Source organism: Acomys minous, assembly GCF_964271855.1.
Source record: "Acomys minous genome assembly, chromosome: 6".
Taxonomy (NCBI): Eukaryota; Metazoa; Chordata; class Mammalia; order Rodentia; family Muridae; genus Acomys; species Acomys minous.
Window position 1 is genome coordinate 92,812,436 of NC_140487.1, and position 24,270 is coordinate 92,836,705.

The 24,270-nt window shown below is 45.8% G+C and overlaps 1 protein-coding gene across 3 annotated transcripts in view; it reads right to left on the reverse strand.

Annotated features, from left to right (window-relative positions):
- Window positions 1-13,244, reverse strand: part of CYP4X1 (cytochrome P450 family 4 subfamily X member 1) — a 28,660-nt gene extending 15,416 nt beyond the window's left edge. For all 3 annotated transcript variants that reach the window (XM_084786592.1, XM_084786594.1, XM_084786593.1), the window contains exons 1-4: window positions 12,685-13,244; window positions 7,188-7,329; window positions 6,079-6,123; window positions 3,411-3,538 (exon numbers count right to left, since the gene is read on the reverse strand). In XM_084786592.1, the coding sequence (XP_084642718.1) occupies window positions 3,411-3,538; window positions 6,079-6,123; window positions 7,188-7,329; window positions 12,685-12,861 (492 nt within the window). In that variant the 5' untranslated portion in view covers window positions 12,862-13,244. The remainder of the gene's footprint in view (window positions 1-3,410; window positions 3,539-6,078; window positions 6,124-7,187; window positions 7,330-12,684) is intronic.
- Window positions 13,245-24,270: the final 11,026 nt, after the last annotated feature.

Here is a 24,270-nt window from a genome sequence, read left to right on the forward strand (position 1 = left end):
CACACAAACACACACACACACACACACACAAACACACACACACACACACACACAAACACACACAAACACACACACACACACAAACACACACACACACAAACACACATACACACAAACACACACACACAAACACACACACACACACACAAACACACACACACACACACACACAAACACACACACACACACACACACACAAACACACACAAACACACACACACACACAAACACACACACACACACACAAACACATACAAACACACACACACACACAAACACACACACACACACACAAACACACACACACACACGCACACACACACACACACACACACACACACCACTAAATGATTGTATTTAATATTTGTACATTTATATATATACATGTAACAACAATTAATAAAGAAAAATAAGTCATAAAATTGAGAGGAAACAAGGTGGGATGTAAAAGGAGTTGGTGGGAAGAGAAGAGGGGATAACTATATTTAACTTAAAACTTTCAAATAAAAAAAATAAAATTTCTGATTCAATCGTTGAGAGCAGAAGGAGATCTGTAGGAGTTGCTGCAGGGAGCTGCCTCTCGCCTCCCCACAGAAAGATGCTTACCTACTCACACAGCCTGAAATGTGGTGTCAGTTGGCTAACCTGTCGGAAAGTGGCCACACCCCGGTGATAAAAGTACTCACCACAGCGAGCACTTTTTTGTGTGTAAAAATGCAAATAAATGGAAACGTTTAAATTTAGTTCAATTTCTGTTTGTTGTGCTCCTCCTACGGGTGTCAACTTAGTTGCTGGATGCTGAGATCCTGAACCCTTGGAGACCGAATAAAAAGCAGAATTTGAGAGCCTTTCACGTAAGAGTCTATTATTTGGTCAGATGGCTTGCAGCTAAATTGGCTAACCTTTCTAAAGAATTAGTTTTTTGATGAGCGTATGTTATTGTACCTATTACTAGAATTCAGTGTGATGTTTCGGCTCAGGCGTTTGAGGAGCACTGATGAGCCTAAGCTGGTAGCTTTGGAGGAAATGAGAGGAGGACAGGCCTCTGAGCTGCTCTGGAAGCCTTAGAAATGCAGCAGAGACCTTGCAAGCTGCATCACTTGTGTGTCAGTAGGTGGCAGAGAGGAGAGAGTCTGTGTCTAAGCTCAGTGTTCTGGCCTGTGAACATCTGAGTGATTAGTAGCCTAACATTGCCTGCAAACTGTGCACCAGACACGACCACCAGCCCAGCACCACTGTGCAGGCCTAGACTGGCTCCCACGGTGGGGAGCAAGTGGAGACAGACAAACCCTTCCTAAGGCCATGGGGCCTGGCAGGAGGGAGCCAGAGACTAGAAGAAACCAGCTTGAGACCTCGGCTAGGGCTGCAGTAAGCCCAGATACCTTCCCCCCCCATCACCCACACCCCTAGCCTCTCCACATGGGGCCACATGGGGCTACATGGGCAGGCCTTCCTGAGCAAGGAGCAAGCCCAAGTCCTGCACCATTGGTCCCGGACAAGGAGCTAGCCTGAGATGCTCACCAGTCCAGCACACTGCATGGGCGGAGCAGAGCACTCCGGAGATGACCTCAGACACTCAGAGACCCTGGGCAGCACTAAGAGGAGCAAGTAAGTGGTGGAGAAATGGAAGAGAAAGAGAAACAGAAGAATGTGGGCACAGTAAAGAGAGTCAGACCTGGAGACTCCAGGCTAGTGAGGAACAGCTTGATGTGAGTAGCCGGTGCTCCCACCTCGGCCCATGGGACAGTCCTGGCCTGGGCTGCCACTGAGGCCAGATCTGCGTCCATGGTCCTGCAGCAGCAGAGGTCTGTTACCACCAAAGGCCAGGCAGACATCCCTGGTCTGAGCTGCCACCCAGGGAAATGTTGATGCCTGAGGGCTGTGCAGCACTGGCCACACCCTCACCTGCACATGGTGGGAGAGCTGGCTCTTGGGGCATGAGAGCTGACCCTGCCCTAGCCAGCTGCAGCACTTGGGAGAGCAGACCCCACATATCACCCAGAAACCACAGTAGACCAGCCCCTGGTTGCAGGAGCTGAGGATGGGATATGGCATGGAAAAGCTGTCCCTGCCCCTCCCCAGCTGCAGCACCTGGGAGAGTAGGCCCTGCACCTCACCTGGGCAGCACAATTGATAAATAAATATAATAAACATTTTAAGTAATAGTGTAATCTACAGAAAATTCACCTAACCTGTATTATAAAATGGCCCCTGAAACGTCCAACATTCTCTAATTTATACAGAGATTATTTCACCTTGACTACATTTACCGACATTAGGTTGGTTAAGAACTCTCAAGAGACAGAAGTTAGGAGCAAGACATGAAAGGTTGTGATACAAACTCTTAACTTTAGGGAATTTAATTGCAATATAACTCTTTAATTTTTAATCTAATTTTTGCTTTTTTGTTGTTGCTTATTTTGGAGAGAGAGAGAGAGAGAGAGAGAGAGAGAGAGAGAGAGAGAGAGAGAGAGAGAGAGAGAGAGAGAGAGACAGAGGACACAAATGGCTGTGAGAAACAGAGCAGCTGAAATGGTCACTGGTGAAGCTGAGCTGTGCTGGACACTGAGCAGCACTGAGGGCGATACCACTCCCCCGCCCCAGCCCCGTCCCCTCGCCACCTTCCTTGAGCCTGGTGCTCTCCCAGTCTTTGCCTTGAAGGGCTCCTACTCAGATTCCTGTAGAAGTTTGGCTGAATGCTCAGCCACAAGGTGGTAACAACTGTTTTTTGGGGAATAGAGTATGAACTTGCATGTACGGAGGGAAATTTGGCTTTGTGGCATTTGAAGTTTATGAAGAAACTGTGTTAATTATTTGTTTGCTTTTTAAATTTTTTTAAAAAATTGTCTGTTTTTAAGATAAATACATTAAAACTGTGAAAACCTCTACAACTCATCTTTACATCAGAAGCTACCCAACAAGGATGCCCCTCCTCCACAGCAGTGCCCCGCCTCTTTAGGAGGTGCCACTCACAGAAAGATCCCCCACCACCTACGAGGGGCACCGATGCTTTGCTGGGTCCTTCTCGCTCATACCAAGACCACTTCAGCCTTTGGCTCACCCCACTCCGCCTAGGGGTGTCATGTTCTTAATACTGACATGTGCAAATCAGCTTATATTCCTGGCCAATCTGGATCACCTCTGAAGTCTGAAGCCGGTTAGCTGCTCGTGGCTTCCTTCCCACAGCACCTGCTATCTGTGTTTTACCACCATAGAATGCAAGACAATCTAAGACAGAGGACCACCAGCTCTTCCCTTTTAAATCACTCAGATAATTCACTAAAGGCTTACATGGCCATCACTATTCAGTGGGCACTTGTATTCTGATTAATTTCTTTAAATCAGCTTTTAAAATCAGATTTTCCCCCCTCAGTCCACTACATGAATGTCTAATCTAGTGTTTCACTTACCAGCATCACGTTCACAGACTGGGCCATCACATCCACACATGGCGTCAGGATGTCATGATGGAATGCAGGGGACAGGAGGCAGCGGTGTTGGAACCACCTGGGTCCTTCTAGGTTCAGGAGTCCTCTGCCTTGAAAATGAAAAAGTGCAAAACCTCATGCATTTAATTAAGCAAGGAGAGAACATAGCCTGATGTGGCTGACTTACAAGTAGCCATGAAGTAGTAGTGACCAGCAAGGAGCTGACAGATGAGGACCATGATGAGCCCCGACGCCCACACCTGAGGTGAAGATGTTTAACACTGTGAGAAAGTGTTCCAAGGCCTGAAAGGCTTTGACACCCGATGGGGCATAGTTTCTGAACAATGGACCGTGGTAATCTGTGTTGTGCATTCACGAGGGCACACACATACACAAGGCACTCAGCTCGGTACCTCCGTAACTCATGGCAGAAACATTACTCATCTCCTCTTGGCTATAGACCCGTCTGTAACATTACTGTGAACTCAGACTCGTCAGAAAGAAGGCAAGGTGTCCATCTGATCCCAGGTACCCTCACCTCAAGCACTGGTTTGTGAAAATCCTTATCTAGGCTGGTACTTCACAATCTTCTATTGCCAAAAGTGTGCTGCCATTAAGGTTTGGCTTTCAGAGGCTGGAGAGATAGCTCAGTGGTTTAGAATATTTGCTGTTCTTGCCAAGAATGGACGTTCAGCTGCCAGCACCCACACTGAGTGGTTCATAAACCATCTGTAACTACAGATCCGGAAATCCAAGCCCCCTTTCTGGCATCCATGGGAAACTACACACATGTGCACAGACACACGGATACATAAGCATATATACAAGTAAAAATAAAATAAATCTTAAAACATATTTTGAAGGACTAAGTTTGAATAACACCCTTTAAATTTTTAAATATTTTTTCATACAATATATTTGATCATATGCTTTTGCTTCCCCAGACTTCATCCAGATCCTTTCCGCCTCTTTGCCAGCTCAACTTCATGCTTTTCCACTTTCTCCCGAAAGAGAAAAACAAAACAAGAAAAATCAAAACAGACTAACAAACAAAATAAAATAAATAAGACAAAACCAAACTGAAACAAAGTGCACAATAAACCATGAAGTCTATATTTTGTTGGCCAGCTCCTCCCAGGCACAGGCCTGGCCTGAAATGTGGTTAATATACACAGCGATACTCCATCTGGGAAAACTGACTTTCCCTTTCCCAGCAGGTACTCATTGCAAATAACTTCTTGGTTAGTGGTGGGACTGTGTTCATTTCCCTTTCTCAGTGCTGGGATTTTGTGAATGACGTCCCTTCTTGAGTGTTTACAAAATGCCAGATTTGTGAGGCTTGGTTTGAATGCTGGCTTTTAAAGTGCTGGGAATACAACGCTCACCTCTGTCAGCAGCCACAGCACTGACTCTCAGTCACGCTATCACACTCCTTTCTTTCTTTCTTTCTTTCTTTGTTTGATTTTTTTAAAAGATTTATTTCATGTATGAGAGCTCTATTTGCATGTACACCTGCAGGCCAGAAGAAGGCATCAGATCTCATTATAGATGGTTGTGAGCCACCGTGTGGGTGCTGGGAATTGAACTCGGGAACCTCTGGAAGAGCAGTCAGTGCTCTTAACCTCTGAGCCATCTCTCCAACCTGTCTCATGCTCATCTCAAAGAGGAGGAAAATGAGTCATAGAGAGACTAAAGTGCGCCTCTAAGATCACGCTCAGGCAGTCTATCAGAGTGAACAGCAGCATGAGAATCTAAGGGGCTGTGAATCCAAAGTCTAGATGCTTTCATTTAACCTCTTCCTGGTCTAAAATAAACACTAATGGTATGAGAAAGCAGCTTAATTTATCTGCTCACAGGATAAAGCCAAACTGCACGTCAGAGAAAGACCTTACTGAGATACAAACAAAAACAAAGAAAGGAAAATATAAGAAAACAAGAGAGAAGAAAGGATTAAATCCTCCCTTAGCGAAGCTAAGATTTTGAAGAAATCGCACACATGCTGTCCTAAAAAAGGGACTTTGAGGAGAGAAACAGACGAGGGTGCTTTCTGTGAACTGCTGTTGGGTTGACCTTTGACTTCCCCTTTGACCCTCTTCTAGATAACTCTCCTCATAGACCTTACTCTTTAGAAACGTCATGTGTTCATGTGTCTTCCACTGTTTGTTTCCTTGTTTGTTTTGTTTCATTAAATTGAGATAGGGTCTCTCACCAGCTTGGAACTCACCGATAGGTTCGGCCTGCTGGGCAGCCCAGAGACCTGCCTGCTCCTGCCTTCCCAGTGCTGGGACTACCATGTCACTCGTGGGTAATGGGAGTTGAGCCCAGGTCTGCAGATTCCACTTTCAAACTTTAAAAATTATATATTTAGGTGAGAATAATATAAAACCCTGTTTTGCATCATGGCATTTTCTTAATTACCTGTCGTCACGGGTTTTTGTTTGTTTGTTTGTTTTCATTGGTCTCCTCCCTCTGCTGCCACCCCCATGTCCCTTGGGTCCCCTGCCTCCCTCTGGAATGCTCTCTTCCTTCTCCCAGATGGTTCCCACTCCGCATTCACGCCATGTGTGTCTGAAGGCCCAGATTCGAGTCTCCGTGGGATGCTCTGCTATGGGGAAGTGGCTTGGAGTGAGAGCGGGTGGCACACACGTACCGATGCACGGAGTCATGAACTGGTGCAGATACTGGGTCTTCGGGTCTGCAGAACCAAGCAGAGGAAACGAAAGGCAGCGTTAGGGAAAACACTCATGACTATATTAAACCGGGGAAGGCTTCCTTCGTTTGCCTGCACTCAGCGCACACGGTGGGCAGGAGGGAATCCCAGCTCACTTTCTACAGCCTCGGAGGCTGGGAAAACCCAGGTCTTGATTCAGTTCCAGGCAAGAACAAGTCCCGGGACCTAAGCTCATATTCTTTCTTCATGTATCCCCCTCAGCATTCCTGGTTCACGTGAGGAGGGACAAGTTTCCAGAATGAGTGTTGGGGCACGTATGCTTGTTGGAAAACATCAGACGCTGAGGTACAAAGGCCTCTCTGACGTTCTTGTGACTCTAATGTAAATATATTTTACCACTCCGGTTCTGAGGAGGTGAACTCTAGACAGATCAGGGGGGACAGAGGAACACAGAGATGCTCAGAGGAAGTTTTGTTTTGCTTAGGTTTTGTTAAGAGTGAGGAATTCGCAACACGGGAAAGGTTAGACTGCAAGACACTCACGAAGCTGGCAGAGCTCAAACCGGCCACTCTAGTTTTGTGCTATGAGAAAATCCATAAGAGGAATCATGCCAAGGGATTGCATGGGTGGGTAAGTGGGCTGGGGGAGTGAGCCATGCTCTCCAAAGGAACCGAATAATTAGGACTGCTACCAAGAGTCTGGGCTGTAAGTGAATGATTGCTCGACCATCTTCGCTTCTGTTCAGACCCACAGAAGCCGGTTTCTGACCTCCCCTGGAGACCTCCCCTGGAGACGTGCTCATGATGCAGTGCACGTAGGAAGCTATTGACTCAAAAGTCCTAACGCCAAGGAGGCAAAGAAAGCCCCTGGCCAGGCTGGTGGTGGCAGCTGAGACTTATGGAGCCCTGGAGCCAAAACAAGACAAGGAACTGGGGAGCAGATGGGGAACCCCGTTACCGGGGCAGACCTGTCCCCTCTCCATACTTTCTCAGGATCTCTCCCAGTCCCAGGGCGAATCTTTGTTTCAGGTTGGGCAACTCACTCCTACCTAGCAGGCTTAGGATTCTGAGTTTTGTCCCATCTCTTACCTGTTCTGCTCAGGAATATCTTTGCATAGTCCGGATCATAGATGTAGAAAAATGCCTGAAAGGGCCCTACCCAGCAGGGGAAGGCACAAGGGTACTTTCTGACAACCTCATCAAGCGTCTCCATATTATCCTCCTGAAGAAACTACAGTGAAAAAGAGTGGGACATTAAAGAGTCAGTCGGGCTGGCCTTGTCTTACAGACACAGGGTGATTTCAGGGCTCTACATAGCAGAGGGACCTGAATCCTTTTTTTTATTTTTATTTTTTTTATTTTTAAAGATTTATTTATTATGTATACAATATCCTGCATGTATGCCTATCCACCAGAAGAGGGCACCAGATATCACCATAGATGACCACACGGTTGCTGGGAATTGAACTCAGGACCTCTGGAAGAGCAGACAGTGCTCTTAACCCCTGAGCCATCTCTCCAGCCCCCCCGGGATCTGGCTCCTTTCTGAAAAAAGGGAAACATTCTTTCTCTTAGGTGGCTAAGTTGGGGATAATGTCCTAGACAAGGCTTGTGTGTTTGTTTCTCCGGTATAAATACATGTTTCGCCATCGGAGTAAATCCTTGTTGAGCGACACATCCTTAGCTCTTCCCGGCAGAGGGTGAGGTGAGGTAAGTCTCACTCTTCCATCTGAGGCCATCACAGGGCTAGAGAAGAGGTAGGGCTGTGTGGCTGCAGAGTTTGTTTTCCTATGCTGCAAGCTACTCAAAGCTTTCTGTTGGCAAACTGAACAGGGCCATCGTCTAGCGCATCGTTCCTTCTCCCCTTTCTTGTCTCCAACTACTACTGATCTTTGACTCTTTCCCACGACTTAACAACAGACATCCCTCCACAAGCCTGCCAACTCCTTCTACGAATACGTCCAGTTCCTTCCCCGTAATAGCTGAGTGCTCATTTCTATAGGCTCCTGGAATTAGAAGCAAACATATAGACAAACTCTCAGCTTCCGGGACTTATTGCATTTCCTATTTTGGAGATAGAGTCTCATGATGTAGCCCAGGCTGGCCTTGAAATCACACCAGTCCCTGCCATGGACTCTGTTGCCTGCACTTTGATGACTTCCCCCCCCCCCCGGAGGCGTGGCCTTGCCAGGCCACAGAGGAAGAAGATGCAGGCAGCCCTGATGAGACTTGATAGGCTGGGGTCAGTTGGTAGGGGAGAAGGTCTCTACTTCTCTGAAGACTAGGAAAGGGTCATAGAGGGGATGGCGAGGGGGAAAGGTGGATCCAGGAGGAAGTGAGGGAGAGGGCTACGATTGGGAGGAGTGAACAAAAATTTAAAAATAAAAATTAAAAAAAAAAAGAAAGAAATCACACTTAGTGAAATGAAGCATTAAGTTCCCTATGACCACTCCAGAGTCAACAAGAACCTTCTTGGCTTCAGGCTTTTGAGTGCAGGGTTATACGTGTGAGCTCTCATACACAGTCCGCTTCCAACATTTATAATGCAAAGTGCGAACACATTGCCAGAGAGGGACCGTTGCTTCTTTCTCTTTTCTTTTTCATATATCTCTTTATGTGTGATATGTATGCACGTGTACATGCATGTTTGAATGTGTATGGAGGTGCACATACATATGTGTGCCTATGCATGAGGAGGCCTGAGGCTGATGCTGTGACTCAATCACTCTTTCTTTTTATTCTTTAGTTTCTTTTTAAAGATTTATTTGTGTGCATACCTGTTTTGTCTGCATGCATGTATGTGTACCACATACATGCCCGGTGCCTGCAGAGGCCAAAAGAGAATATTGAGACTCCTGGAATTTGAATTACAGATGGCTGTGAGCCACCATGTGGGTACTGGGAATTGAACCTGGGTCCTCTGCAAGAGCAACAAGAGCTCTAAATTGTGCAGCTATCACTCCATCCCCTTCATTCTTATTTGTTGAGGGAAGAAGGTCTCTAAACAAAACCCAGAGCTCACTGCCTGCCTGGCATCTACGTAGCTTCTGAGCATCTGGATTCTAATCCTCTTGCTTTCAAGGAAAGCGCTTTAGCCATTGAGCCATCTCCCTCACCCCAACCTTTCACTTTTAGGATAAGAGAGCTAGTGGCTTAAGTAGTTCCTATAAATTACTGAAAATAAGATTTCCTTGCATATACTTATGGTACATGTGTGTGTGTGTGTGTGTGTGTGTGTGTGTGTGTGTGTGTGTGTGTGTTTGGGATTCCTGTACACATTTGAGCACAATCACGGGGGTTTCCACCTTGGAGGAAATCTAAGGATATTGGAATTCTTCCTTGTGTGATGTCACACCAGTTGCCGTGTGATTGTTCTAATCCTCAGAAGAGGTAGAAAACAGCGTTCCAAATCTGTGTGTTGTCAGTCAACCGCTCTCATCTGTGAGCTGGTCTCTGGATATTTAGGTCCACTAAAGGGTTAAGATCCTGAGACCTAGGTCCTGAAACGATGCTGATGCCCTCATCATGAAGCCACTATGAGGTTTTCTAACCATGTAAATATATTTATTTATTCACAAGCAGCGAGCACTTATGGCGGGCCTGTGACATACTAGGTGATGACTATTCAGGAGCAACTTAAGAGGGGAATCAATTTTGGTCCGCAGTTTCAGGGGATACAGCTCATACAGCAGGGAAGACATGGGATACACCTCTCTGTTTGACAGCAGGAGCATATGGGTTGTTTAAATCATGGTGAGCCACAGGGCAGACAATAGGACTGGGAGCAAGCCTGGGCTAGATGTCTCCAAGGCTCTCCTCTGGTGACTTATGTCACCATGCCAACCTCTCCAAACTGCCACTGGTTGGGTATTAGGTGTTTAGACACGTGATCCTACAGAGACATTTCCTATCCAAACCTCATGAAGCCGAGAAGGTTCTTGTTGACTCTGGAGTGGTCACAGAGGAACTTAATGCCTCATTTCACTAAGTGTCTGACAGGTTTTCAGTTAACATTAAGTAAGTTTAACTCTCGAACAAACCAATTATATGTTACATTGCAGTGAACTAAGGTTTTCAACCAAAAGACAAATATTGTCAGAGTGCATAGAAAACTATATATGTGTTGATAGAAGAAAAATTTTAAAAGTCCCCATATGGCTGGAAAATTCTAACATTGATATTACCAAGGAAAGCTAGTGTAACTTCACTAATGTGAGATAAAGTAGGCTTTAAGGCAAAGATTCTCATTTAATAAAAGAGACATTTCATAATAACAAATTAGCCTACTAAAAGGCAGAACAGTTAATAGTGTGTATGCAACTATATAATAACTTGAACTAAAGCAAAAACAGATGATAGAATAAAAACCCCAAAAATTCATAATCCAAGCAGCAGACCTAAACCATAACATTATGCAAGGCCCCACAGGCAGTGTTCAATGAGACAGTCACAGAAATCAAGGGTAAGTGTTTAGAAGGTTTATGGCAATACAACTTGTGATTTCTTGAAGATTTTTATTGAGAGTAAAAACAGAATAGAGATAAGCTGTTTCTTTGCCTTTTGGGAGAATCACCTCTTTAACGGTTCATTCTCAGTAGTTGGTAGAAAAGATCTGTGGGACAATTTTCAGGGTTTTCCAGCTTTCACTTGAGAACTTCTTCTTAATTAAGTTCTAGAAAGCATGGAGTTGAAAATGAACTCTAACAAGAAACAGAGTAATAGAAGTTGAGGACTGAGAAGGTTAGGGAAAGTGAATTAGGTTGAGTGAAAAAAGTTAAACGTAAAGCATTAGCATAAAGAAGAGGTGGGTTATGGAAAGAGACCTAGCTGTACCTCAGCTTTCTCTTCCCTCAAGCAGTGTTCACTTCAGCTGCCTCAAGGAACTTAGGGAGAAGAGTTTTGCTTTTTGACACAAACCGAGCCAGAGAAACTTTGAGGTTTTAAGACACGAGGCCTTGCGGAAGTTAAAAGCAAGACAATGAGCTACAACAAGAGCCTAGGGAAAGACTGTCTAACAAGTCAGATGTCGGTTGGGTGTGGTGGCACATGGCTTTAACCCCAGAACTTGGGAGGCAGAGGCAGGCAGATCACTGTGAGTTCGAGGCCAGCCTGGTCTACAAAGCAAGTCCAGGATAGTCAAGGCTACACAGAGAAACTCTGTCTCAAAAAAGCCAACAAAACAAAACAAAACAAACCAGATGTCCTATCTTCCTGCCTTCTTACTCCCAGAATGCCAAGTCATTGAGAATCCTCCCAAGTAGAAAAACGGAAATTTCTTCTTCGTATAACTATAAGGAGAAATGTAGATACTGATGGTTCTGTTCCTCCAACAGTGGTTCTAACATATCGCTCTTTAGGAAAGTTCTCTGTGAGTACAGAAGACTTCCAAACCTCTGTAGTGCCTCATAGGATAAGAAACTACAGCCTCAAACCATGTGACATTTGAAGACAGCCTGTATCATGGGAAACACAAAGCTAAATGTGCGGTGGTACCCACCAACAAGATGGCCCCCAAGATCCCACCTCTGTGCTGTCCTCTCTCACAGTGCTTCAAGATGGCAGAAAAGTTTCAACTGCCTCCTTCTTGACTTTCCATCTTGATCTCTTATCATGCATGGGGTAAGCAAGCTGCCTTTTGGACAATAGGATGGTTAAATTTTCCAGCTTGTTTGGGATAGAAGGGTTTCCAGGATGCAGGGCTTTTGGTGGTAAAACCAAGAAACAATTAAGTATCCTGGGATAAATGGAAATTTAGCCGTTCATGCCAGAGTCTGGGAAGCTGAGGAGCTTTAACAAAGCCAGCCCACCGATTCCTGAAGGGCTGGTGCAGCCCCTTGGGCATCCTCGGAGGAGGCACTGTCATCCCTCCTTACCCAGGATTTTTATTTTCTCTTTGCGGCTCAAGTCTGTATCTCACTTGGGACTTTCGAGGGCAAAGACCCATTTTCTTTTCATAGCCTGAGGACTTAGCACACAACGGCTACTTCCAATGGTCTGAAAGAATTTAAGAGTCTGGGTTGGGAGTGGATTTGGAAAACAGGTAAGACAGAACAAGTGATTTTCACTCAGCAAATCTTCCTTAATTAGTGTCCTCAGAGCAGTGGGGTGGGACTGCTCCCGGCTTTACAGGGCTCTTAAAAAAACATTTATTTATTTATTTATTTATTTATTTATTTATTTATTTCTGGTCAGAATGTACCAACTATTGGGTTCACTTTTGCACATTTTCTATAACTTATAAGTATGATTCAGACCAGCATACTGAGTTTAAAACAATACACGCCGAAGACATCCCCAGTCGACTGGAGGCTGAGCTGACACCTAGCGTTCTTTTATAACATTCAGGCGTTCCAAATAACGCCCCTCTCTAGCGACCCTTCCTTGAGGGGATGCGAGAGACCCTAGTATTTCAGAGGAGCGCCGCCGCCCCCGCCCCGCCCCTCCCCCGCGCCCTCCCCCCCCCCCCCGCCCGCCCCCTTGGCTGGGAGGTTCAAGAATAACCCAGAACACCAAGGGAGAGAAGGAAGCAGACGCTAGGCTTGGGGCTTCCTCCGCAGCATCCTGCGGCGCCCCTCCCTCCATCTACCTTCTGGTGTCCCAGGAGCCAGTGGGCAGGCGGCCCCGGGAAGGGGCGCAGGTCTCGCAGCAGCCGCTGTCTCCGCAGGTAGAGCTTGATGACCTGCATCAGTCCCAGAGCCAGACAAAACACCAAAGCCAGGTGCAAGGGCCGCGCCCAGCGATTCTCCAGCCAAGAGGCCTCCATCACTCTGCTCTTGCTACCGCGCGGGTAGTGGGTGGGTGGGTGGGTGGAGGATGTGGTGGTCGTGGTGGTGGCAAGCCGGTGGCTTTCTCCAGCTGGGAGCTGGCGAGGATCACCCAGCCCTCTCCCCAGTGAGCCCAGAGTGTAGCTGCGGTGGGGGAGGGGCAGCTCCTGCCTGGGAAGAAGAGGCCAACCCACGTTTTCCCACTCTCTGATGCTCGCCTGGGTTCATGCAGACTTCTTGTACCTTCCTGGGGTGTCTTATTTTAGGTGTGACAGTTTCCAATCGCGGAAGATCTGAATTTAGATTTTGAAATAATGCTCAGGCCGAGGTAATTATTTCTCTTCCTTGTCACTAACAAAAATAAACTGCCAGGCGAAAAGACCGGCTTTCCCACTCCGGAATTTTATGAACAGCCAGAGGAATAGGTGGGCGCTGAAGAGGGTGTGGCCGGTATGCATGTGCTGTGTGGCCTGCCAAACTATGCTTGTGAATATTTGGTCCTTGTTCCTCATCTTGATTTCTGGCGTGCACCAGTGACACCATGGCTCCTTTTCACGGCTGTGTGCGGCCACTAGACCCTGACTTGGGAAGGGACAGACAGTGCTGCGCCCCTGGAGAGTGTTTCTACTATTCAGGTCCAATCAGGGCGGCCATATAATTTATAGATCCAACTGCAAAATAAAAATGTGGGCTAAGGGCTAGCGACTGGCTCGGGAGTAAGGATGAACCCACATGGTGGAAAGAGAGAACAGAGGGCTGCGGACTGCTCAATAAGTAAATGTACAAACCTTAAACACTAATTAGTTTTAAGATTGCAATAGCAGACCGTTAAGCCATATTAGACCAAGTGTATGCCTTTCTGAGTTAGAGCCATTTCACCGTTCCGGTCCCGGCTATAAAGCCAGCCTTGGATACAGACAACGTAACAGTAAAATGTAGGGGAATAAAGTCAGTGCTCCACAGAATGGGCTTGTTACATAGTAATTAAAGAAACAGCTGGATAACTATTTTAAAATGCGTTTACCAGACACCGCCTATCATCTTTCCTTATCTTCTCTAGGGTTCTAGACAGATACCATGTGTTCTCATACGCTTTGGAACAGTTTGTCACATGACAATTTGTTTCAAAAGAACTGGTCACCTAGGGCGTATGAGTCACTGTTCTCAAAGCTGAAGAAATAAGCATGTTATATGCAAATACTATGTCACCTCATATAAGGGCCTTGGGCATCTATGGATTTTCTAAATTTACTTTTAGTTTTATTTATTTTGTTGTATATGCATAAGTACTTTGCTTGCGTGTATGCCTGTATAACACACGTGTGCCTGGGGCCTGCAGAGGTCAGAAAAGGGCAAAGGATCCATGAGCCGCTATATAGATGCTGGGAACTGAACTGGGTCCTCTGAAAGAACAAGTGCTCTTAACCACTGGGCCATCTCTCCAACCCATCTATACACTATACCTGTAGGACCAATGCCTCATGGATACTGAAAACGTCATATTTAAGCTGGGTGTGGTGATGCATTTCTGGAATTACAGTGCTGGGGGAAGTAAGCCAGGAGGATTCCTGGGCCAGCCATTTTAGCCAATTTGGTGAGCTCCAGATTCAGAAAGAAACCTCAGCTCACATGATAAGGTGGAGGGCGATTGAGGAAGATAAACAGTGTTGATCTCTGGCTTCCACAAATGCGTATAGATATTGCACACTCAAACATACACACACATACTCACACACATATGAGCATGTGTATACACACACACACACACACACACACCCACACAGCGGGGTGGGGAGAGAAGGTGATGCATTTTTAGCATTTAGTGGACAGGATCTAACAGGCCTGGCTTCCCCCAAGCTTCTGCCTTCTTTATGGTATGGTCTGTCACTCGTTTGTTCGTGCATTTGTGCTAAGGCAGACGAATGGTAGTGTTGGAGTTACGGTCCTGAGCAACAGACTCAATCTCGGTTACAAACTCCCTATGTCCCTCCTTGTCAACGCCTCCACTCGTGAGTCTTCCACTTCCAGCCCCAGCCTCTGAAGCTAGGCTTTTTTATTTGGCAGGAAGGAGCCACCACAGACTCCAGGGGGAGGTGGCTTCATCTGGACCATGTGCTGATGTTTTACACTTTCCATTGTGCCGTATCAGTAAGCGTTTCAACGGCATCCTCCTGCCTCTGCTGTCTCAGAACCCTCTGCGGAACAGTTTCTGCTGGTAACTTCTAGCACCTTCATTTGTCAGGTTCTTCCTGAGTCATGACAGATGGACATTGTCTCTTACTTGAAACATGTGGTAATGACCCTGACGCTCTTGCTCCATCCTCTGGGCCTGACGACGACTCTCATGTTCATGTCTTGTCTGTTCTGGTCTCTGCTTCCCTTGTGCTGCTGACAAATAAAAGGGTGAGGGTTTGGGTTGCTCCTGTGACCACTGAGCAATGACATAAGCCAGGACAGTAATGGTGAGGGGAGGACCATTTCCTTTAAAAATTTTAAAAAAATAATTTCTAACTTGGCAATGACTGCCTCAGTCATTATTGATCTTGTATGTTTTCCCATTTCAATCAACCAAGCCTTACACACCTTTGTTATAATGATCCTGGAGCTTTTTTAGAAAAATAATTTTTATTACTTATACAGTATTCTGCTTGCATGTGTAACTGCAGGCCAGAAGAAGGCACCAGATCTCATTATAGATGGTTATAAACCACCATGTGGTTGTTAGGAATTGAACTCAGGACCTTTGGAAGAGCAGTCAGTGCTCTTAATCTCTGAGGCGTCTCTCCAGTGCCCAAATATGAATTTCTTTAACTTATGAAATAAATATAGAAATGGTCTCTTTTGTTTGTTTGTTTTTGAGACAGGGTTTCTTTGTGCAGCCCTGAATATCCCGGACTCACTTTTGTAGATCAGTCTGGCCTTGAACTCACAGAGATCCGTCTACCTTTGCCTCCCTAGTGCTGGGATTAAAGGTGTGCACCAGCATGCCCAGCAAGAAATGTTCTTAAAATAATTACCCTCTACTATACTATTTGGGAAAGTGCTTTTTTTTTTTTTGTTTGTTTTGGGTTTTTTTGTTTGTGTTTTTTTTTTTGGTTTTTTTTTTTTGGTTTTTTTTTTTTTTTTTTGCTAACGTGGCTTAAATCTGAGATTTTCCATGTTTTTGTAGAGTGAGAATAAACATATATTCTGTGGTAATAATCTTTAAATTATTTTAAGGAGTTTAAAAATGTTTATTATTGTTCATGTGTGTGTATGTTTGCACATGGAGGGCAGAGGACAACTTCCTAGGAACCGGGTCTCTCCTTCCACTTATCGAGGCCTTATGTTATGTTTGTTGTTCTGTATATGTTTCAGGGTGATTCTCTTGTCCACACTCCACCACCATTTTGCTTGGGGTTACAGATGCTTGTGGCTCAGGGATTAGAACTCCAGCCATCAGGCTTGTACAGCAAGCCTTTTTACCCGCTGAGCCATCTTGTTGGCACTAAATTATTCTTTTAAAAATAATACTTTATTGAAAAGTGATCCAATTTGTATTGCCTAGATCCTTACTGGAGCATGGTCAAACTTCCAGTGTCCAGCTCTTTAAGGAAACGGAGTCTTTCCTCACATGCACCCCTGCCAGAAGCCATCACTTGTGGAGCTACATTTCAGCATCCACATCACAATTTTTAAGGATTTTATCCAATGGTTTCCTGTCTAGGCTGTTGCTTTTTTGGGGTGAGAGGTGAGGTAGGGTGGGGTAGAGGTAGTCACTGAAGCCTTCTATGTTCCTTTTCTCATGTGAGTCAGCAAGAGCATGGGTTATGGACTTCCACGTGGTCTCGGGTGCTAGCATGGACCATGGGAACGCACATGGGTCTCCGGTGTCAGCATGTGTCATGAACCTTAGCGTGATTTCTGGTGGCAGTACAGATCATGGACATCAACTTGGCCCTTTGTTATAGCACAGGCCACAGTTACCACCGTAGCTCTCAATGGCAGCACAGGCCGAGGACATCAACATGGCCTCCAGGGCAGCATGGACAGAGGACACTAAAATTGTCCCCAGCAGCCTGGCCCATGGACATCAACATGGCTTCAAGCAGCAGCATAGACCATGAACATCTGCTTAGCCTTCAGTGGCAGCACACGGCCTTCTCTCACACTTGTCATCGCCGTTGAGTCTCTAGTTTTTCTCTCTTCACACACCCACTTCTCCTTTCCTCCATCTTTCTCACCTCTCCGTCATCCATATTTGTTTTGTCATAGTGGCATTGGAAGCTGCCGAGTGTCACCTGTATATTCTTTTACCCAAACAGCTTTACATGCAAATATATTCACTGAAATGAGTTGCTGGTCTGGTTCAAGGTTTTTCAGTTCTGACGTAACATAAATACTGGACCATTGCTGGAACTCTTCTCAGATATCCTGCTGTTGCCCAGGGTCAGGGTAATCTTACAGGTAGGCAGGGAGGGCATCAGAGGCAGGTTCTGTGCAAGTTCCATGCTGCCGCACACTTCCCCACCATCGATGTCGGCCTCCCTGAGGGTCACTGGCTCTACCTATGTGTGTGTAGCTGGCAGACAGCACCACTGTACATCCTCCACCCTCACAGCCACCTTCAGCACATTCATGGCAAATTGCTTCCCAATGCAGTTCCTGGGTGAGAAAAAAACAGAACAAACAAAACAGCAGCAGCAACAAAACGGTCTCGTGTCCTGTGCAGAGCTGGACTGCTTTTCCATCGTCCATACATCCCTCTCTGCCCCTGTGTTTTGACAAGACCTCCCATTCCCTCAGGGTTAAGTCTGACCCAGTCCTGACTTCAGAGGCGGGAAATCTGTTAGAACCGAGGACACTCTAACAACATTTAGCATCATACACTCGGTGTTTGGGTGGTTCACTTCTTCCACTGAGAGTGTCAGGTTCCCCAGTAACCACCAGTGGTCAAGGCTATAAAGGGAGAGGCAGAGCACACTTCCAAGGGATAACGCAGTATGAGGACAAAGGATTGACAGCTGTCAGAGGGGGAGTCAGATGTTGACAGAGACTGTTCCCCCACCTGTCTCCACTCAGTGGTCAGACTCAGTTCTTCCCTTAGCCCAACAACACCTGTCATTCCGAACTCTTCCCTAGGAATGTCCCTTCTTGCAAACTTTATTATTTTCTCCCAATATTCTCTGGTATCCATAACTCTCCCCTCCTAAATGACCCTCCCATGCCTTCCTTCAGGTAGGACAGTGTCCAAGAAGCCATGGACGTGGCCTTGTGCTCTCCGGCTACCATCTTATGCAGTCCTACTTCCGACCTTAGATTCTGTTACTGAGTTTGCTGAAAACAGTTTCTCTCACTCTCTGCCTGAAAGTTCTAAAGGCTAACCAACGGCCTTCCTGGTCTACCAGCTGTCTCTTTCTCAACTCAGACATCCAATACAGCGTTAAGTCCTTTATTAGAGGCCACATGAGTGGGGATGTAGGACAGTGTTTAGAACGAGCACTATTTCACAGACTCCTCAACGAGCAACAGAGGTGTGAAAGAGTGAGGAACTGATGTGTGTGCCTCAAGCGTCAGTGTTTGATTCTGTGTAACATAAATGTGGCCTCATTGAATCAGGGGAAGACCTATTTTTCTGAGTCCCACTCTTAGGACAAAACTTGGCATAAAGGGCAGAGAAATAAGACCTTTGTGGTTGTGTTAAGCAGAAAAAGTAATGCACACAAGAAGGAGGTCAAAGCGCATTTTACTTTCCCCTGAGGACTGACCTGCCTGAACTTTACAGCCCTTTGTTTTTAGCATCCCATTTTCCACCAGTGTCTGGAAGGAAGGACATGGCTCTAGCATGAAACCAATACTGGGAGCAGTCTACAATGGGTAATTTGTTTAAAGATTGTTCTGGGGAGGTTGGCCCAGCATTTTAAGGACTCACATCATTATTGTAATAATCCTACTCTCTACTAATATTTTTAAGTTTTTTGAGATTTGTGTGCCACATGGAATTCTCATGCCATGATGCCAGTAGATGCTTCAACTCCTTCAGCTAAATTTAGACTTTACCACGTTCCTGGAAATTTTCAAATGTTATGCTTTGGCTCAAAATAGATTTTTCCCTTCACATCCAATTTACTTTCACCTGATATATACGTGTGTGTGTGTGTGTGCGTGTGTGTGTGTGTGTGTTTGTGTTTGGAGTATATAAGTGTACTTTCAACATATATAGATCTTATTTTCCCTGTCAAGTTTTGACAACTAGGAAACTTGCAAATGGGATATGGATACTAACCTACAGTTGAGTATTACGTTCAAGAGAGTGCTGACATGGACATTTTGTTCAAAGACTTTCCTAGAAGCATCACTGTGGCTTTTCAAGCATTATGCTGCACATAGCAAATATCTGGAAAGCAAACCCTGGCAAATCAATCATTTGCTGCAGTATTCCAGAATTAGAGAATTATTCAGGAAGGCTTCTGGCTGGGTCAAGAAGATGTAGATAGAGGAGTCCTAGCAACTGAAAAGCCCAGAACCTAAATTAAATTCACATTAGCTCTGCCTTTAATGGGGAAGGACATACCAGCATATACTGAGGTGGGGGAAATATGCTGACACTGATAACTGGCTGGCTTTCAGGAAGGAACTTGGTTAACACTTCCCAGAGTGCTCTGAGATGTTGCCCGTTTTTTTGTGCACACTCACACCCCGACGTAGGCTTTCTCAAACACCAGCAAACAGAAACTTACCTAACTCTGGCACAGATAAATCTAAGGGCTCCCATACATCACGTATGTGACCAAGGACAATTCATCACCACCCCAATACCTACACTGAATGCCTCACCTTGATCCTCCTGACAGGGGCAGGAAAGCATGGCTGTGTTGCACAGAATCCCTTGCAAACTGGCAAGAATCAAACACCTGCAGAGAGAATATTAAGGACAAAGCAGGCAATGACCACACACTTGTTCTTAACCTGTGAGGGGACAGAGCTCTCAGGAGAGACTGGCAAGAGGCACTGCCCTTGGGTTATGTTTCTCTTTGTACTCCAGTGATGCCTACCTTTGGATCTGGCCACACTTTTGGGCTGTGGTGAAGAACATAAAAGCGGAGCTGCACTGTGGTACCTGTGGGGCAGGTGGGGGGACAGAGAAAATACATGGAACATTCAAATACTTGGTCTGATGGACTGCAGGGTCCTTGTATACATGAAAGACCTGGTTCCATAAGTCATAACTTTGGTCAACATAATCTTGCTGGAAAGGTGAAGAACAGATGATGATGATTGTGGAATAAAACATAGGAAAGTATTGGAGACCCATTGTCAAGTCACTCCAAGTGATCACTCCTGTTTATCAAATAACTTCCATACACTGGAGAACATGTCATCAACCTGGTCTCTATCAACAGTCTGAGGATACCTCAGACCATAGCACATAGAATTCATGACACAGAACTTTCTGGACCCTCCTCTTGCTGTCACCCATCTAAAGAACCACCCCACCCCCACCTCTACTTCATCACCTTTCCATCCTTTGCTTTCAGGAAGTGAGACTTTTATATATAGCTCTAGTCATGAATCCACTTCAAGAGGTTATGGGTGTTGAGTCCACATGGAAAAGACCCTGAGATTGAGCCATCACTGTGTAAATGAATATGTTTTCTAAGCTTTCCATCCCAACGGAACCACCCCACACATTCTATCCACAGTGAAGAATGCTCTTAAGAGTGTACAGCTAAGAAAGAAGTGGTCACTTTGTGTTATCAGGAATCAGTGCAGGATGCTGGAGTCAAAAAATATTATGGAGGGCCTGGAGAGATGGCTCAGTGGTTAAGAGTATAAGCCACTCTTCTAGAGGACCTGGGATCAGTTTTCAGCATCCTCATGGCATCTAACCGCAGTTTGTATCTCTGGTTTCAGAGTATCCAACACCCTCTTCTGGCCCTCAGTGGCACTACAAAGATGGTACACAGACATAAAACGCAGGCAAACCACCTATGCACATTAAGAAAATAAATAAAGGAGTGAGTCATCAAATCTCATAGGGAAAAATGCATGGAATCTGAATAAAGGGACCTGTTGTCATGAAATTGTGGGTTTCAAATTATTGGAAATTGATGATGCCATTCTAATTAAATGCAAATATGGCTGTCATTTTCCCCATGAAACCTGCATAGATTTACTTACAAGGAGAAGAAGACCGAATGAATTCAGAGCTCTTGAAGCACACATAGACTCCTGATCCTCCCTTTTTCCCAGAGAAAACTTAAGTCTTTGAAGATGGGAGCTCATACTTTTGGGTAAAGAGCGCCCATCTGGGAGGGTGATGGGTGTGCTGAGCGCTCTGCCTACAGCTGGTACTGGCAGGTAGATCTTCATGGCCTCCTTGATGCACATGGTGGTGTAGGGCATATGGTACAGGTGGCCCCTGAAATGAAACCCATCCTGAAGAGCAAGCTGACCTTGAAAGAACCAGGGACTCCCTTTAGCAGAAGGCAGAGTTTCCTTTTCCCTTGAGCTCCCATTCACCATGTGAAGGCTGCTCCATCCCCTAGAAGGCTTTGCACCCCCTCTCTGCATCTCTGCTGGTGCTCAGGATGTGTGGGACAAAGCATAGAAGACCCAGAAGATACCACTGGCTGGCGTACCATGGACCCCCCAAACATAGTGAGTCTATCTCAGCATGCAGCTCTTCATCAGACAAGCGGCTCTCATCCTGCATCTGGGGAGTCCACAGGTGAGAGGGCAGTCTTTGTTAATCAGTTTAATCCTGGGCAAAGTCTCAGGCCTCAGCCCTATCCAATCATTCTGGAAAATAGAAGGATGTCCAGGAAATCCAAGCACCTCTCTCCTCTGAGCTTCTCCAGCAACCCCTCATCCTGCAGCTGAGCCTTTCTTAGCTTGACCACTCGGTCTGTCCCATGAAAATGGTTAAGTGACAGGGATGATAACTGCAACGACCCCAGGAGCCCTATGATCCTCCAGTCCAAACCGAGTGCTCTGTGAAGTTCAGGAAACACGTGGAGGTAGGAGGGTTGAGAATCCAAAACTATCAGAAGGATGTTTAGTCTTCCCTTCTGGACCATGGCTCGTGCAGTCTCTGCTTGAGTTGCTGTAATGGGCATCAAACAGCATTGCTTGAATAGTAGCAGGGATAATCACTCTCAGGTCTCCAGACAACCTACCATCTCTGTTACCAACACTTGTACTAGGGAAATATCCAGGACGCATGCGTCATAAGCCTTTTAGGGACACTAGAGGCAACAGGCCTAGCTGAGATGTCATGGATAACGGAGAAAATGAAACCCACGTGCTCATGGACAATCTGACAGGCACAGTTGGCCCGCCTGCCATCAGAAGTGAGATTGTAGTAAAGTTGTTCTGGAGGAAGACACTCTTCATACGGGAAGTCACGTTGCTCAGGTCACCAGCAGCCTGGAGGTCATTCATCAAAGTCAGAGGAGAACAAAGCACTGGGGGCTCAGATGAAGTTTCATGTGGGAGGGGAAAGTACAACAGATTTGCCCACGAGAATGAAGTTCTGGCTTCTATTTCACAGTCTAGTCACTCTAGTCAGAACAGAAGTAGTAGATCACAAGACTGAAAAGGAGTAAGTGACACTCTTGGATGTCTGTCCTGCCGCTGAAGCCACCACTGACTAACAAGCAAGGGAAAGTCATCATGATGTCTAAGTGAACTGACTGCTCTAGGCCACGCAGAAGCTTGGAAGTGGAAAGCGGGTGTCTCCTCTTGGATAATGAGAAAATTGTGTACAGGTGTGTGTAGGGGTGTGTGTGGGGAGGGGGAAGAAGAGGGGAAGGAGAAAGGGAGAGACTCACTAGCATCACTTGTACAGAGTCTGCCGTGACCCCCACATAGGGCTTCAGGACATTACAATGGAAAGCTGGGGTCAATATCCGACGATGCTGGAACCACTTATATCCATTAAAAGACAACAGACCATGTACTGGGCAAGAGTTGGTTGGTTGTGTTAACCCAGGTATTAATGGGACCAGAAGAAAGAATTAGGACAATCTGTGGGGGGATAGATAGTGGAAGTCCTGAGGTAGAAAAAATGGAATAAGAAGAAAATCCTGAACTATTCCCCTAAGATTGGAATGGATTGTTGACATCTATAATAGAGAATAGGTCCACAGTTGCAAAGGTTAACATGGTGGAGGGCAGAAGCTGCAAATATTGAACAGTGGAACTGAATACCTTGGCCAGTGACCGGAAAAACATTTAGTTCACTGAAAATGTCTCTGTTTATAATTTTCTGCTACACCCATCATAATTAATGGCTTAAAGCAGAAGGGGGTAAATGTAGTGGCAGTTTTGGAATTTTTATTTTTTCATTTTTTATTTCATTTTTAAAAAAAATCACAGAAATATTATAAGAATATGGTTTTGTTTTAATCCCAGGTGTGAGGATCTGGGGCCGTTTCACAACAGTTGGCTATGATTTGCCTTGTGTTCTAGCTGAGGTATGATTTTTGCAAGCTGAGGATGGTTTTGGTGATTGTGTCATGTTTGGAATTCTGGAAACTTTTCAGAGGGTATATAAATGCTAGAGGCCCGATCGGTGGTTTGGGTGGGTTTTGGTCACTCAGGGGGATTGTTGGTTGGTCAGTGGTTGTCGTTGATTGCAGTTTGTTTAGTTGCCATGCGCAAAGAAGAAATTAGATATCCTGACAGTGAAGATCAAAATTTCCCCAAGGAACTGGACATCCCTACTCAGCAGGAAGCTGTCTAACGATAACATCGCCCCCTTTCCGACCTCTGACTTTATTCAAGGATCTCTTTCCTTTCCTCTCTTTTTTCCCCACCTCTTGTCTAGTGTTAGGGGGGTTAAAAGGGTGGAAGAAAAGGTGTAGAGGCAGATGGAAGAAAGAAGAACCCACAAGGTAGTAAAAGCCCAGTTACAAAGTTCTGTTTGCTAAAGATAAAGTAACCTTAACTATCCCTTGTTGGTGCTGTTCTTGTATCAATCAGGGGCAGAGAAGATGGCAGTCCTGTGTTCATCCTAGTTTGGTTAATGCCTGGCTTTGTGGCCAAAGCAGTCTTATGTCTAAGACTCATAAAAATCAAATTAAATCTAATCTAATCTAGGCAGCACAGCATGGGAGGAGGGAGACAGAGACCTGAGGACTGTCCTGTCCTGCCACAGACCTGTCCTCTAGTACACAGCACAAGCAGGCTGTAGACATCAGCTTGCAGCCACACTACGCAGCGTGGATGGAGGAGTCATCCAGGGGGTCGGCCAACTACATGGCCGGCCTATAGTGAGAGCATGGGAGAGCTGGCCCACAATGTGCGAGTATGTGGTGGAAAGATGGGCGAGAAAGAAGAGAAGTGGAGCAGCTTGAGCATTTTGAAGATGGACTTGAGGGCGCAGAGGAGTAGCCTGTTGTTGAGTAGCCGGCCCTACCACCTGG